This window comes from Phacochoerus africanus, chromosome 6, assembly GCF_016906955.1.
Source record: "Phacochoerus africanus isolate WHEZ1 chromosome 6, ROS_Pafr_v1, whole genome shotgun sequence".
Lineage (NCBI taxonomy): Eukaryota > Metazoa > Chordata > Mammalia > Artiodactyla > Suidae > Phacochoerus > Phacochoerus africanus.
The window spans coordinates 90,076,037-90,092,902 of record NC_062549.1 but is presented as its reverse complement, the minus strand read 5'-3'; the positions used below and the strand labels follow the sequence as shown (position 1 = coordinate 90,092,902).

The window sequence follows — 16,866 nt, the reverse complement described above, 5'->3', positions numbered from 1 at the left end:
ATATATATATCATTCATTTTACTGTACATCTGAAACTAACATGTTGTAAATCAATGACATCCCAATAAAATTTAATTAAAAAATACCATCTCAAGTAGGGAGAGTCTGCAGAAGAAAGGAAAAAGCTCTATTTTGGTACATTTAATGGTACTTCTCTCCTGCTTTTGAACAGGAGTCCTGAATTTTCACTTTGCACTGAGCCCCACATATTATGTATCTGGCATATATTTTGTATGGGAGAGGCAGAGAAGAGTTGCTTCTGGTGACCTACGCTGTCTAGGGTGGGATGTGCCCCAAGTTTTCAAGTAGCTAGAACCCATAGAAACATGATGCCTGGAGATGTGTGCCTGTTCCTTAGCAGCCCAGGAATACGTTGATTTGTGATACAAAGTGACACTTCTTTCCTCTTATTCCTTCCCCCAGAAATGCTCTTTTATTCCATTCACATGTGTGCATGCATGTGTGCCTATGTGTATGTGTGTCTGTTTCCCCCAACATATCCTCACACTCTGCTAAAAATAAATAAATAAATAAATAAATAAATAATTTTTTTAAAAGGAGGCCAAAGGAAAAGATGCTATATATAGAAAGGAGGCACATACACACAAAGAGATTTATTAAAAGGAATTGGCTCATGCAATTATGGAGGCTTACAAGTCCCAAGATCTAGGTCAGCAAGGTGGAGACCCTGGAGGAATGATGATGTAGTTCCAGCCCAAGTCCAAAGGCAGAAGAAATGAAACATTCCAGTTTCAAGACACTCAGGTGAGAGAGGTTCCGCCATACTTGTGGGTAGGTGAGGCTTTCTGTTCAAGTCTTCAGCAGATTTGATGAGAACCACCCACAATGGAGAGGGTCAGTCTACTGATTCAAATGTTAACCTCACCCAGAAGCACCCTCAGAGACACACCCAGAATAGGGTTTGACTGATAACTGGACACCTCTATGGCCTAGTCAAGTTGACACATAAAATTAACCATTAAATCCATGAGGAAAACAAAAGGGTTTGGTGAACACACAGCATTGTCTCTGCCACAGAGGCAAGTAGGGGAAGGGAAGGGAGGCTGATTTTGTGTAAAGAGAAAGTGGTCTATGGTAGGTGCATTTTGCTGAAAGAGGAGAACATCTTTTTGTGACCTTCTCAGCTCCAGACCCATGAGGAGACTTAAAGGAGGGAAACGTACAACAAAATTTCCAGGTTTTAAGTCAGTGGAGGGCCTGGGGGCTCTTACTTTCCTATAATGGAAGACCCTGGTGAGAGCATTTAGTCGATTTGATGGTCTTGGGATCCCATGACGCAACTTGAAGAGCTGCCCACATATCAGCAGTGGTGAAAAGACGAAAGGGGAAACTCAGCTCCCCATGAGAGGCTTGGGAAGGACTCTCTTTATGTGGTAAAGGTGTATTCTCAGTTCTAGGGGAAGCAAGCCCGAGCTCACATTCCCAGAAAACCTAGTAAGTATGTTCTTCAGAGAGGCCAGAGCAAGGCAAACCATTGGGAAGAGGACCAGAACTTGGTTGGGGGAAGAGTGTGAGAGCTGGTTTGGCAAGGTTGAGGAAGCTGAAAGAGCTCCTTAGCCACGCCAGCACACGGGAGCCTGGGATTCCAGCCCTTCCCTTTACAGCTCCATGCTCCAGTCTGTCCACACTAATGGAGCAAGCATTGTCTGACAGATTTGGGGCAATTCAAATCCACTTTAACCATCATATCAAGTGTTTAAATAAGAAAACATTGCATAACATATTTTGAACTTTTTTTTTGGTGGGAAGAATGCATGTGCATATATATATATATATATATATATATATATATATATATACATATGTTGGAAAACAACTAGGCGATAAAAACAAATTACTGTGGTTTTTAAAATATCAGCCTGAACATCCTTGTAGATGAGGACAAGATCCTGCATTCTTGAATTCCACCCTTGAGTTAGAAGAGCTCATATCATGTCCACAGGAGGCTAAGAATGGTGGTTACCATGATCACTAGCCAAGGTGCAGTCCAAGCTATTCCAGAGGATAGAGCTGAAAGAGGGAGAAAAGACCAAACACTTAGGCAACTTGATCAATGTGTTGAGAAGGGGCAGGGGTACCAGATGCTGGAATGGGAGCTTACATAGCAGTGGAATATTTCCTCCCTGAATCCAGTCCCAATGTGCCTGGGACATCCTCTTCCTAAGCTCAAACTCCAAGGTGTAAAGAAATCCCTTCAATATCACTGGATTTGCTGAGTCTTGTGCTTGAAGGTTATCTTGGAATGGCTATGAGCTTGGAAAACAATCACTCTCCTACACTGAACAGCAACGAAGTAGGGCAGAGCTTTGGGTATGGACAGTTGACCATACAATGCTATGTGCTAAATTTAGAGAAGGAAGGACCACTTCCTCTCCCTGTTTCTCCACACTACTAGCCATCCGTACGAACTAGGAGGAAAAAGGGGGAAGGGAAAAAAAAGAAAGAGAAGTGAGGAGATAAAGAATAGAAGGGGAGGGGAGGGGAGGAGAGGAGAGTGAAAAATTAAGGAAGGGGAATTAAAGATGCTTTTCTAGGATAACTTGGATGGCTAAAAAGAGACAAGATGGGTCTAGTCCTTCCAAAAAATAGATGTGTTATTATTACTTTCATCCTCTCTGTGGATGAGCAGTCCCCTTCATTCTATAAAGGATGGGGATTGTGTCTCTTCATTTTACTGGATCTCAGAATATGGCATTGGTATCAAGGTTGTGTTGGAACCGCCCAGTCAACTTGTGATCTCATGGTCAGGCACCAAAGTGTCATATTGGTTCCGTGGTGATAGAAAAGCAGGGCATATCAGGAAAAGACTAGAAGAGAAGACATGACCATTTAGTTGGTAAGATGCAGAAGCACATGTAGTCTCCATAGCTCATGTGTGGGAGCAGAGGTAAAGAAATTAGCATAGGTGGGCAGAGTGGACTGGGTCCAGGAAGACCATGAAGGAGCCATGTCCCCAGTGGCCATGGTCCCTGATGACTGGGCATCACAGGGATCTCAGGTCAATATTGGTATCACAGGTATGAGTTACTCTGGAAGGACTTGTACATCAGGACTTGGGATGTGAATTGAGGGGTATACAGTGTCTAGGGCCTGGGATCCTGAGATAGTGATCCAGATTTATTAAGGGATCCTCCAAATCCCTAGTGTCTCTATAATGGAAAGGACTGGACACAATTTAGCTGCCATTCATTGAAAACTTGTTACATACCATGACAGCTAGTCCTCTGTATTGTCTCATTTAATCCTTATACAAATATGAGATAAGAACTATATCACTTTGTCTGTTATTTAAGAAGGACTTGGCTTGGAGAAGCTAAGTAACTTGCTTAGCTAGTAAGTGACAATCCCTGGATTAATCCCAGGTATGACTGACTCCAAAACCTATGATCGTGGCCACCCCACCATGGGACCTGTGCAGGCTTAAGATAGAAAGCCAGGAGTGATGCTCTTATGAATGGATCCTCCCAGGAGACAGAGAAATCTGAAACATGAAACCCAGGGTTTTCCTTTTTCTAACTCCATCAAGGATCATACACTGGAGGAAGGGCAGAAAGTCTCCCCCTGAAGATAAGGCTCCAGTTCCTGTTCACCATGTGCTCTCATGCTCTCCCACTTGGGCTTTCTTTCCTTTGCGGTCCACCAGAAACCCCTCTCTGCTCCTGCCCAACAGGGTCTGGACTCCTCCCCCACCTGCTCTTTTTCTCCTTGCTCATCCTGAAATCTCAGTTTATCCTGCAAGGATGCTGGCATCAGATTCTAGGACAGTGCATTGGTCCTAGAGCAGGGCAGGAGATGGGGACAGCAGAGCATCTGGGCCAACCCCTCTTTGCATATGAGGATGCTGAACTCCACTAAGGCAAGGTGAGCTCCCTGAGAATGGTGGTAGAGCCTTGAAGAAAACCCAAGTCTCCTATGACCCACAGATGCCTTTGGGATTCTTTACCAAGCAATGTGCCAGGAGACTGGATCAGATCCCCACACCTTTCTTCATTCAAGAGAAAATTAGTTGTCCTGTGCCCACCTCAGCTCCCCTGGCAGTATTTCTTACCTGGTTGACAGAATGAAGTGAAGTAGACTGTGTCTTTTTGGCTGCTCACAGGATTGCTGACTTGGCAGCTGTAAAACCTGGAGTAGTTTTGTGGCACAAGGGTGATTTCAAGCACACTGCTCTGGAGCTCTTTTGGAAAAGGCCCTGATTCCTCATACCAAGTGTAGTTCACACGCTGGTCCTGGATCACACAGGATAGGATCAGGTAACAGCTGTTGTTCACTTGCATCTTCTGGATTTTTATGATGGGTTTGGGTACAGGGTCTGAAGATGAAGATGTTATAAGAAGAGACAATGGATTTATGCATTTATGAGGCATTCATACTGCCAGGGTTTAGCCAGTGAGGTACAAAGGGAGCCCTGGAGGGCTGCAGGAGTTGCCATGAGGAAGAAGGTCCTGCAGAGGGAGCCAGTGAGTAGCTTTGACCTCTGGCGGGCTTGAGACTAGAAGTGCTACCTCTTGGGCTGAAGCTAAGCTGGATCCGGAAGGGGGAGCCGTGCATTCAGAAATAAAATGGGGTTATGCCCCTCTGTGGGCCAGAAAGGACAACAGAGCTCTATCAAAGAGATCAGCTGGGGTCAGACATGATATTCCAACTGTCTGAGTTGCTCAGGGGCCCTTCGCTAGCAATTGCCCACAGTTGGCACCTGGGCCCATCAGTCCTTGAAGAGTTTGGGGGCTCAGATTCAGAAAGAGTCCTGGAGTAAGAAGTACTGCCCTACCTATGGCACAGACTTTTCCCGGACTCTGGCAGAACAGCAGAGAAGAACCTCATGCGACTCCCAGTGCATGTCAGCGGTGATGAAAGCATTGTGTCTGTTAACTTTGGTATCCTAGTGCCTGCCACAGAGCAAGTGTTCTGTAAGGATCTGATGAAAGGGCTAGGTGGATGGATGGATGGATGGAGCAGTTATGAGGTAGAAAAGACAAAACACTATCTTTACAATGAGACCAGCCTGGGTCCTGGACTTGGCTCTGGTGAAGTGACATTAAGCAAGATAATTAATCCCTTGAACTTCCTTTTCATATGTAAAATGACTACCTCACAGCTCAGTGTTAGTAAGATACAACACCATTGTCCATGAGGACGAGCTTTTGCAGGTATGTTATATGCATGTTGAAGGTCACGGTGTCATCACTGCTGCCACTCTGTAGCCAGATGGGATGAGAAGTAATTCCATCATCTGCTCCTTCCTTGATAGAACTACTTTATCTGAAATCCTCCAGGGCCTTTGGCTTCTCAGTGCAGTTCAGATGTCATGATTAAAATAAGGCAGAGTATTAACCCAGTCAGAGCTGGCCTCTGGGTTGTGTGTGTCTGTGGTGGGGGGAAAGGGGTATCTGCAGCTCTGCCCTCTGGCTTCCTGCACTCTAGATCCATCTCTTCTGGGAAACCCTATCAGATTGCAAGACTCCTCCTACATACTTTACATGAGCAATTTTCATACTATTTTTCATTTCCTGTGGTCTAGCCTCAAGTCTTGCAGACCTTCCACATTTCCCACAGTGAGTAGCCACAGCACTGGGCACTTTGTGGACAAAGTCAGCTAGTGCAGTCTGGCTACAGGATGCTCCCTTTGAGCTGTAAGAAGTTCCCAGGCTGGACTGAAGGATGATTCTTCTGCTAAGATTCCTGAAGCTCTTACTCCCAGGCAGATGTGCTAAAGCCAAGCCAGCTTGTGGATTTTAAAATCGTGGCTCAGTGGTAACAAACCCAACTAGTATCCAGGAAGATGCAGGTTGATCCCTGGCCTCGATTAATAGGTTAAAGATCCGGTGTTGCTGTGAACTGTGGTGAAGTTTGCAAATGCAGTTCGGATCCTGCGTTGCTGTGGCTGTGGCTACAGCTCCGATTGGACCTCTAGCCTGGGAACTTCCATATGCCACAGGTGCGGCCCTCAAAAATAATAATAATAAAATATACAGAAATGTGGCATGCTGGCTGTGAAACCGTTAGTGGCTTGCAGTTCACTGAGGTGGACGTGTTACCACAGATTGGTAAATGATATAAATTTAGGATTTTTTTTTTAAACCACTGTAAGAACCTCAGACTCTTTCCTGTTTCCAGGATGTCTTGAATTTTCAGGCCATTTGACATGGTGGAAGTAAATCAGGAGATTAGAGTCTCTTAAACTATAGACTGTCTGACTGGTGGGAGGTGAACATATACAATATTCTTCATTTGCACTGTTTTAGTATCTTAAGGGTGTTTTCACATTCATTATCTAGTTTACTTCTCATAACATCCTACAAGGATATCATTATGCTCATAATATGGTGACAAACCCATGGCTCTGAGGTGCACCCCTCTCTTGGGAGGCCTATCCAGCCCTTTTTCTCTAATAATTCCCCACTGCAACCCTAGGGAGGCCTCCCAAGAACCATGTTTCTGTTTTATAACCTTAATCTTTGGGCTTTGACTGTTTAAATCACATCCCTGAACCAAGAAGCGTTAATTAGTTTCTCTCTTGAGAATTTAAACAGAGAGATTCTTAAGTCTAGGCTTTGGAAGATGGTTGATGAAAACGGCAGGGATCCCCTGGCACAGTTCACAGGTTCTGGAGGCTGGGACTCTGGACTGGCCCTGGTTCTCACTCTTCCCCCACTTCAGCCCTTCCTGACTCTTCTAAACTCTTTGCATTGCTTTAAATAGTCTTAGAGGTTTTTTTTGAAATAAATTATCCCTTTCTTGCTAAAGATACATTAAGTTGGTTTCTGTAACTTGCCATCAACAGAACTTTACCTAATAGGGGCGGAGATATCAAGATCTTTCCCCAAGGTCACACAGCCAGGAAGTGACTGACTAGGGTTTTGAACCCAGCTCTGTCTGACTCCAAGTATAATGTTCTAAGTTCTTACTTCATACATACTGGTTAGGCTGGCACTATGAGTGGAAGCTTTTGTCCCACCCATTCTGAAAGGTGAGAAAACCCTCTTGAATAGCTCCTGCCCCATCATTTATCTCTTCTGTCTTTTTTCCTTATGTTGGATGAAGTCTTTGTCCAGATATGTTGTTAAAATGAGCTCAGAACTGATTTGGGTTGATCACAGGAGAGTGTGAAGAGAACAGAGAGGTATAGCACCTATGTTGTAGCACAGGGTAATCTACTCAATACTGTGTCATAACCTACATAGGAAAAGAATCCAAAAAGGAATGTATGTATGTACATGTATGACTGATTTACTTTGCTGTACACCTGAAACTAACACAACTTTCTAAACCAACTGTACTCCAATAAAATTTATTTATTAGAAAAAGAGAGAGATAATAGAGAAGACATCATCCCTAGTTTTCTTGCTCTCATAATCTCAGATTCACTAATGTCAGAAAGGGCTTTAAATGTCCCAGAGTTACCTATTTGGGGGGTCTGCTGGCCCAGACTCACTCCTAAAATGGAACTGGCTTTGGGAGAAATGAATTAAGCCTATCCCAAGTTTCTTCTCTCCGAGAGAGAGAGAGAGAGAGAGAGAGAGAGAGAGAGAGAGAGAGAGGGTCCCCGTCATCCCCAGGAAGCCTCCCAGTGGTCCATCTGGGGCCCTGGAGTGGAACTTGCCCTGGCTCCCCTAACTTACCAAGCACCGTCAGCATAATCTTCCAATTCTTTTCGTTAGGGGTGTCCCCATCCACCTTCAGGATGTATGTGCTCTCATCTTCTTTTCTGACCTTCTGGATGTGCAATGCGCCACTTTGAAGATCAAGTCTGGCCCTGTCCTTAAATTTAGTATCAAAGTACTTACAGTCACCAAACTCCCATTCTACAATCTTCTGGTCCACAGTGTAAAACCAGGCGAGTGATCTGTAGCCTTCAGGTAGATTGGCGATTTGTAGACTCACATTGCTGTCGGAGAGTGCGAATTCTGAACACTCTGAACCATCTGCAAATGAGAATCAGAGTGAGTGAGACCCATCATAGAGAAGAGCCACCCAGTAGCCCAGGCTTTGGCCTGGGCTGATGGAACAAGGAAGAAGGAAAAGATCTTTGTTTGGGAGCAGCGAGTATGGTCTTCATCAGAGGTTGTGACCCCTTGATCAGGAATTCAATCAAAGTTAGAGCTTGAGAAGTGGGCCTGGGGACAGGATTGTTAACATCCATCTAGTTCTGTCCCAGATGATAAAGGAAAAGGATCCTGCGGCTGACCCTGTCTCTCCCTTACTCTCACACTAGTACGTTTTCAAGTAAATTAAGGACCAGTCACATTTCGTCTCTGTGCTTGTGCTCCCTGTGGTTCAGTTTAGTACTTCAGCAGGTGCTAAGAGGCAAAGGAGAAACAAGGTTTGAAGTGAACCAGAGTTATTCAGTGGCAAAGTATCATGGAAGCATGAAAGCATTTTTTTAAATAAAAAAATATTCAGCTATGTTTCTGGCTTTCATGATTTTTGCTGTATCTGTCAGCTTTTCAAAAACTCGTGCTATATTGGGATATCTCATTCTAACTAAATTCACTTTGTTCCTATCTGTATTTATAGTTCTGTTCTTTTTTGCAGGAGGGCACCCCAAATTGTGTAAGCCTCAGTTTTAAAAAACCTGGTTTGGTGAAGGAAAGGAGAAAGAAAAGATAACAGCTAGAAGATGCAAAATGAAGGAGGTCTGTTGACTCTCTTTGTGGAGGAAAGGAACTAAGTATAAATGTATTGGCTTGGAAAGAGCAGGAGAAAGAAGCTAATGGCAGAGGAAAGAGGAAATGTGACCTGTGTCGTTCTCATACACTGTCACACAAAACCTCATATTGTTCAACATTGTATCTATACCTAGCTATTTACTTTCCACGTGTCTATCATTTCCAAAAGCATTCTTTTCAATGAAGATAAAAATGCCTGCATCCCCAAGGCTTTCAAGTTTCCTATTCATTAATCCTTCATCCATCTATTCATTCAACGACCATTTATTGAGCATTTAACATATGTCTTGTGCATACACAGACATACCTAGATATTAATTTCCACAGTGCTTCTGATTTGTCCATTCTATACTTTATATGTAGATATATATATGAATTTAAACAGAAGCAATTTATTTTCACATCCGAAATTTGATTTTGCAATGCACAGTTTTCTCTCCTATGAATGGCTAAAAAACATTAAAAATATATAAAATTGCAATTCACCTTGAAGCCTTTGCTAATGTGGAAAAAATAACTCACCACCCAAATGTCCTGCAAGAAATGTGTAGAAAGCTCTGTGGAAACTGTGCGCCTTTGTCATCATCTGGCTCTTGCTCTGCCTTAGCATCTCTTATTTCTCTTTAGCTTTACTTTTATGCATCATTTTCTCAGAGGTCTCAAACTAACCTCTGTTTTTATAAACGTTTGCCAATTTCAAAACATAAATTGCTTTGCACACAGTCATTTTTGATCTATCTACTACGACTTCTATTGGTCATGACATTCTTGTGTGGAAGTCTTTCTATACTTTATAATTTCTGTGACGTAATCAATTCAGTCTGAGCGACAGTATTCAATGACTGCGTGCCAGGCCCTGTGCTATGTTCTGACACCAGCAATGCAGAAAGAATCTCTGGCCTCTAGGAACATAAAACCTAGCAGGATAGCTTCTCCAGGATTTTAAAATTATTAGATGTATATTCTAGACTTGTTCTATTTCTGTTACTTCTTTCCATGTGAATTCATAGAAGTGGTGATAACAGACAGCCTAGGAGTTTCCATTGTGGCTCAGCGGATTAAGTCTCCGTGAGGCTGCAGCTTCGAACCCGGGCCTTGCTCATTGGGATAAGGATCTGGGGTGGCCGTGAGCTGTGCTGCAGGTCGCAGATGTTACTCAGATCCAGCATTGCTGTGGCTGCAGTGTAGGCTGGCAGCTGCAGCTCCAATTCAACTCCTAGCCTGGGAACTTTCATATGCTGCAGGTGCAGCCCTAAAAAGAAAACAAAAAAAAAAGACAGCTAGGTCAGTGTTTTTCAACCTTGGCGCTATTGACTTTTGGGGGTCCAGGGAATTCCTTGTTGTGGAAGACTGTCATTGTGCATTGCAGGATGTTTAGCAGCCTCCCTGGCCTCTGCCTACTAGACACCAGTAGCATCTTCCAGTTGTGACCATCAAAAATGTCTCCAGACAAAGACAAATACCCCCTGGAAGGCAACCTTGACCTAGGTTGAGAACTGCTGGCCTAGGTCATTCTGGGCAGACTTTCCGACGAGTCTCAGACATGCTTAGGCAGATAGCACAACCCACAATTAACCACTTTATTTCTCAGTAAGAAGTCACAGCCAACCACCAACATGTTTCTTTGGAATCGTTACACATCGGTGGTGAAGGAGAGAGGAAGGAAACCTGCAACTTCCTGGACACGCCTATATCTTAGCACTCACAGCATAGTGATGTGGTCTGTCGAATGATTACTTGCCCTTATCTCCAGAATGTAAGCTTCCTAGGATAAACAACAACAACAAAAAATGAGTGTTATGAGTCTAACTCCTTTTCCATTGCAGTGTGATGGTTAAGAATGTAACCATCTGGAACAGTTTGGAATTAGGCTGTTCAGATCCTGGCCTGCCGCTTACTAACTATGCAAACTTGCATATTTTACCTCTGCCTTTATTTTGGCATTTTCCTTACAGAGTTTGTGATGGTGAAGTTCATGTGTCAACTTTACTGAGTTAAAAGATGCCCAGAGAGCTGATAAAGCATTATTTCTGGGTGTGTCTGTAAAAGTATTTCTGGAGTTTGAGTCAGTAGACTGGGTAAAGATCACCCTCACCAATGTGGGTGAACTTCATCCAATCTGTTGAGGGCCAAAAGAGAACAAAAAGGCAGAAGGCGGGAATATTTACTTTCTGCCTTGACCTGGGACACCCATCTTCTCCTATCCTTGGATATCAGTGCTCTGGTCCTTGGACCTTGAGTCTTAGACTAGGACTTACACCATTGGCTTCCCTGTAACCTCTTTATGGAAGGAGGAATGAGGGTGAGTCCATTGAGGATGAAGAATACAGATGAGAATAAAGAATACAGAGTATACAGGCTCACTCTAGCTTCCTCTTGCTTACTTTTGAAGATTAGTTTTGGCTGAAAAGGCAGGGAGGAAAGGGACAGATAATCAGGAGCCACTCAGGTTGGTTTAGGAAATAGGGGTGCTATGGCATTAAGGCTCAAAAGAGTGAGAATCTCTGGGAAATGGGTGGGATGGGTTGAAAAGATTAAAGAGATTGGGAAAGGATATTGTAGGAAGTGTTGCTGTAACGTACGAATTGGATTCTCTTGAGCATCTTTTGAGAGACTTCAAGCAGAAATTTGAGTTACTATTTAATTACTTATGACCAATGAACTGTGTTTCTTAAGTATCGTAATGTGTCAAACTTGGCCAGTGCAGCAGCCCTGTCTCAGGGCTGAGTCCTAAATAAATGAATAAAAGATGACTATTATGACGGAGACGGCAGAGGAGTAGTGGAGAAGCTGCCCACAAACTCTTAAAAGAAACAGCATAAAAGAGTATTGAGTATAGCATTTATGGTTTCAGTTACATACAAATCAGTAAAACACAGCTAATGGAAAACTTGAAATATAAACCCAGCAGCCTTGGATGGACTGAGACTCATGCTTGAGTATAGCAAAGGAAGAGTAAATTTTGTTAAGAAATACCTAATGAAACAGTGCCCTTGAAAAGCAACATAAAACTAAAGATAGGAGTTCCTGTCCTGGCTCAGAAGTAATGAACCCAGCTAGTTTCCATGAGGACGTGGGTTTGATCCCTGGCCTCACTCAGTGGGTTAAAAGATCTGTGAGCTGTGGTGTAGGTCACAGCCATGGCTCAGATCCTGTGTTGCTGTGGCTGCAGTGTACGCCAGCAGCTGTAGTTCTGATTCAACCCCTAGCATGGCAACTTCCATATATTGCAGGTGTGGCCCTACAAAGTGTAAAAAACAAACAAACAAACAAACCACCTAAAGATAGAAGCAGTAGAAAGAATGCTTGGTTGACCTCTAAAAAAGGGAACAAAAATATTCTATCATTCTAAAAGGTTTCTATAATCCATTCACAAGCTGAAGAAAAAAGATGGATTAATTTTACTAATATAGTTAGCAAAAATTAGTGCACAAATACTGTAATACAATTTGAGGTATCAAGGTAGTGGTTTAGCCTTTTACAGAGGATTATTTAATAAATTCAGATAGATTCATTGATATTTTTCTTATGTATAATATATGTATGTATTTTTTTCAATTTAAGTTGGAAAAAAAACCCAAAAACCTTGATTTGCCTTTTTAACAATTCCAAATTTTAGAAGGTAGGGGGAAAAACCACTATTTTGATTTAAGTCTCTCAAGAAGAAGTAGTTGGTTATGTGTCTGGATGCTTAGGATAACTACGTTTACCCATAGTTTAAACAGAAAATGAAGCAGATCTTTCCTGTGCTTGCCCATGTTTCTTGTCTATAGAGAAACAAAACTTAAATGAGAAGGGAAAAAATTCTATCAAAGAAGTTGTAAGTTCATACAAGAGTCTACCTAGGAAGGCATCAGAGATTCTAAAGGAGAAATTCTGACTACTCCAAAAACAAGTCACATGGTTTGCAGTAAAACTTTTAAGGATCAAAAGAAGTGAGTTTTAAAGATATTTATATGGAATCATGTAGAGCTCTCTGATGAGAACAACTATTTAACAAACTTTTCAAGGAAGTAGTTTGAAGCAGATCTCAAGACTCCAGATTTGTGTTGTGGGTGACAAGATGGACAGAGTGCCACTTCCTAAAGTTGGAAAGTCTAATAAGTTTAATGAGGCCAGATTGCAACAGGCTAAATGGAAGGTGAGGAAGCCTCAGTGGCTTGTTATACAGCAGTAGACAGCTGGAACAAAGATGAGGAGGCTGATTTGGAAAATGTGTTTGGAGAGTCTGGAGCCATTCAAGGTTCAGGCCCACAGCTCAGGAGACAGCATCGGGCTTTGGAATTTCCTTATGTTCTTTCAGGCTCTTATCTGTCTCAGATTGTGTGTGTCACAATCACAGAGCAATTCCACATTCTTTATTTCACTTAATCTTAATAATAACCCCGTGAAGAAACAGAGATGATGTTATTATATCTATAATAAAGCTGAGAAATTTGAGGCCCAGAAGCTTTTATGATTCATAGAAAATCCCATGACATAGAACTCAGAAGGTAGGTCTTCTGTATCAGTTAATGCTGTTTCCACCATAATCTGCTAAGTGCTTGGGGGTGGACGGTGGGGCAAGGAAAGTGCCTAGTAGTGGTGAGGGTGTCATGAGATCACAGAGCTGAGAAACTCAGGTCTGAAGAAGGATGAAGGAGGAAATTTAAAAATACTCCTCAAATTTCTCCACAAAAGCATCCCTTATTGGGGAGAAGAGAATTACTATACTTGCAGGAAGATCTGGACAGACAGCATGAAAGGAAGTTCTTTGATATAATTCATTCATAGGATTTGTGATAGAACTCAAGCCTCTGGTCAAGACAAGAATTATCAGACCCTTATCATCACCCCACTGTCTCATTGTAATGCCCCCTCCCCCACCTTAAACAACCTGGCCTACTCCTTCCTGCCCCTACTGGGAAAGGTATGTGGCCTATACCCTGCCCCTATGGGGCAATATATGCCTCTGACCAATCAGCAAATATATCATAAGACCTCTTTTTCTCCAACCAATCAGCTTGTCAGCAGATGTATCATAAGACCTCTCCTGTCTCCCTGGCCTATAAAAACAGACAAAATCACATGCCTGATTATCATAAAGTGGTCCCACTGTGTTAGCAGAATCTCTTATCCAACAAACTCTTCCTTCTCTTCATCTTGCCATGCTGGAAAATTCTTTTTCCAGCCCATGTGCACAGACCACAATGGGATTAACAATTATTTATTGAGCCTAGGCCAAGTGCTAGGCAATGTGCTAGGTTCAGCACTGGACAAGGTCTCTGTTCTCATGGAGCTCAAGGAAACAGACAATCAAGCAATTCACCAACCATAACCTGGAGTCTGAGTTTTCCAGGAGGAGGTCACATGAAAATGGAAAGCTAAGGGAAGGGCTGGAAAGATGAAAGTGTAGGAAATTTTAGGTAGGAAGAAAGGCATGTATATAGACCTAGAGATGAAGAGAGAGACCCTCCTTTAAGGCAAACAGCAAAGTTTAATTTAGATGAAATGTGGTTACCAGGCAGGGAGAGTCATAAATTGAGTATGAAATGACCATCAGTAGGCATAATCTAGGCACAAATATATTTAGACACATTAACCTCATGTCTAGAGAAAGTCCTGAAATAGTCTAGTTCTCTCAGTGTCTCTATCTTGTGCAACAGTCCGATGAATAACACACATAAGACCCTACTCCCAGGTCATATCAGTGTCCTATAAATTGAGTCAGTCCCATGGAGCCCACACAGCCACGAGTGCCCTGAAGAAATCATGTCTTTGGACTTACCAAGGGTGAGGGAGCAGAATTTGCCACCCTAAATATGTCTCTTCAGCATATTAATTATTGTAAGCTGGTTATTTTCTAAGGAAACAGCAGACTTGATAAACACTTTGAAGATCAAGTAGGAATTGCCCCTTTATAAGAAACATGTACATTTGTAAGGGAAATCTTCATTTGTAAGGGTCTTTCCCTCTCAGTGCCAGAAAAAGAGGATGACCAAATCTCTAGAAACTCTTAATCAACTGAGAAGGCACTAAATTAAATCTGCATAACAACCTTACCCTTGTTTACTGTGCGTTTCCTGGTAACCTCCCAGAATGGTCGGCCTCAACATCCTCTTTTTTTTCTTCAGCTAAGGGTGATATTTAAGGTGAGAGCTTCTGCCATTTTGGCAAGTTACTTAGTTTTTCTGGGTTTCTCCCATGTATAAAATGTTAAATTCTGATTTTCTCCTATTAATCTGTTTCAAGTCAATTTAATTCTTAGACCAGCCAGAAGAACCCAGAAGAGTAGAGGAAAATTTCTTCCTCTCCAAAACCAGTCATAAACCAGATCCAATATATTGCCACCCCCAGAGGTCTTGGATGAGTAGACGACAGCATTTCCTTTAAGCATCACTATCTCATCTCCCTAAAAGTTATGTATTATCATAATTCTATGATGTTATATTTGTTCCCCATGTTAGCAGTCATTTTTACTGATTTTTTTTTTCTCATAGTGGTGAGCATTAAAGCCCTTGGAATGAAAAAGACCTAAGTATTTATTAGGGAGAAATAGTAGAAAGGCAATAGCTTAACTCAGTTCTCAGCTGAACTGGGAAGATAGGTACCAGAGGGCTTGGTTGCTGTAACGGGAAAGAGAGTTAGCATATGAGGGGGATCAGAACAAGCCCACAGTAGAAAAATGAACCTTAGCACTTAAGCAGATGTTTGGGTGTTCCTCTGATACTGAGGCCTCCGCTCAGACTCTCGCTCAGACTCTCACTCAGAGACCCTAGACAGAGCAATCCTTTCCAGGTTTCATTTCCCACAGTTTTGATCTCTTCCTGGGACAACGACAGCTTCATTTCCTTTTGCTCATGACAACCCCTTGTATAGACAGAGGTCTCACAGAATGCCTCAAGGATCACGTAGACCGGAGCATAAAATGTGGCCGCTCTCAGTGTAGCTTCCTGTTATTCAAAATGCAAGAAAACTTCACAGACAACAAACCACTGGACTAAATAAGAGTGGCCTACTTCCCTATCTCACCAGGGTCCTAATTTTTTCATGTCCCCGCCTTGCAAAAAGGTATGGAGCCTGATCCTCCAAGGTTAAAGAAGACCCCAACTTATCACAGCCCTGCTACCAGGATGAAAATACCTGTTGCCTGGAGACCCTCTACTCCCCTTCCAGGGAGGAGCCACACCCCGTATTTCCTCTACCATCAGACTGGTCGTCCCATGCACAATCACAGGCAGACAATTTGTGGAAAATACCTTGGATGCAGATTGCCAGGAACAAAGGAGGCAGCAGTAGAAGTCCCAAAGCCAGATAGCATTCCAAACTTCTCGAGAACATGCTACTTTCCAGGACTCCCTAGAACTCTAGAGACAGGCCAGAACCAAGCTAGAAAGAAACTGACAGCTTCTTATTCATAGCTTTAGGTTAGAGGTAAAAAAAAAAAAACCACTGATCTCTTCTCTCCACCCAGTGACTCATGGGTAGGTTCTGGGGACTGAAACAGGAAGCCCCAACAGTTTGCATTTTTTTTTTTTAATGAGAGCACCACGGAAATGAACAAAATGCTATGCTGTTTCTGTTGTTTGAAGATTCATAGCTTCTACTGGATTCTCAGAAGTGTCAGTGCTCAGAAAAAATTAAAGACTCCTGATATAGAATATCTGTTTTTGTTTTCCAGTCAGGAATTACCCTGATTAATCTAGAAGCCCAAATATGCAATTACCCACCCAAGGGAATTTCTGGCCTGGGCCAACTCTAAATCATGTGAGGAGTAGATCATGAGTAGGTTGAGAGCCCAAAGTCTGGGAAATCAGATCTACACAGTTTAAGTGCTGGTCTCCCACCCCAGGCTCCTCCTCCCTTATTATAAATTCACTGTTGGAATGTTTACATTGGCCTATCCACTGCACATTTGTAGGAAAGCAGGATTATTAGATGCAAATGAATGAATTCCATCCCCTGTGCTCTAAGAAATTTCAGGCCTATCCCTCTTGAATCTAAATGGATTATTTACCCACTGAGGGCACTTTGGAAAACCATTAAGATAAGCTACAGTCCCTGATACAACATATTTGTAACTATTTTCAAATTGGAGACATTTCTGATTCTCAACTGGAAGATGACCAATAAAAACACTCTTCCTCTCAACCTGTGAATTCCTGTCTTAAAAGTACTTACCCACCCCAAAAGGTCA

The 16,866-nt window shown here is 42.6% G+C and overlaps 1 protein-coding gene across 1 annotated transcript; it reads right to left on the bottom strand.

The window, feature by feature from the left end:
- Positions 1-599: 599 nt before the first annotated feature.
- On the bottom strand, positions 600-16,113 carry CD48 (CD48 molecule). Its single transcript, XM_047784146.1, has 4 exons — positions 15,929-16,113; positions 7,644-7,946; positions 4,070-4,333; positions 600-2,031 (listed from the first exon to the last, which is right to left on the bottom strand). The coding sequence occupies exons 1-4, from the start codon at positions 16,008-16,010 to the stop codon at positions 1,952-1,954; spliced, it is 729 nt and encodes a 242-aa protein (XP_047640102.1). The 5' UTR covers positions 16,011-16,113; the 3' UTR covers positions 600-1,951.
- Between the last annotated feature and the right edge of the window lie 753 nt (positions 16,114-16,866).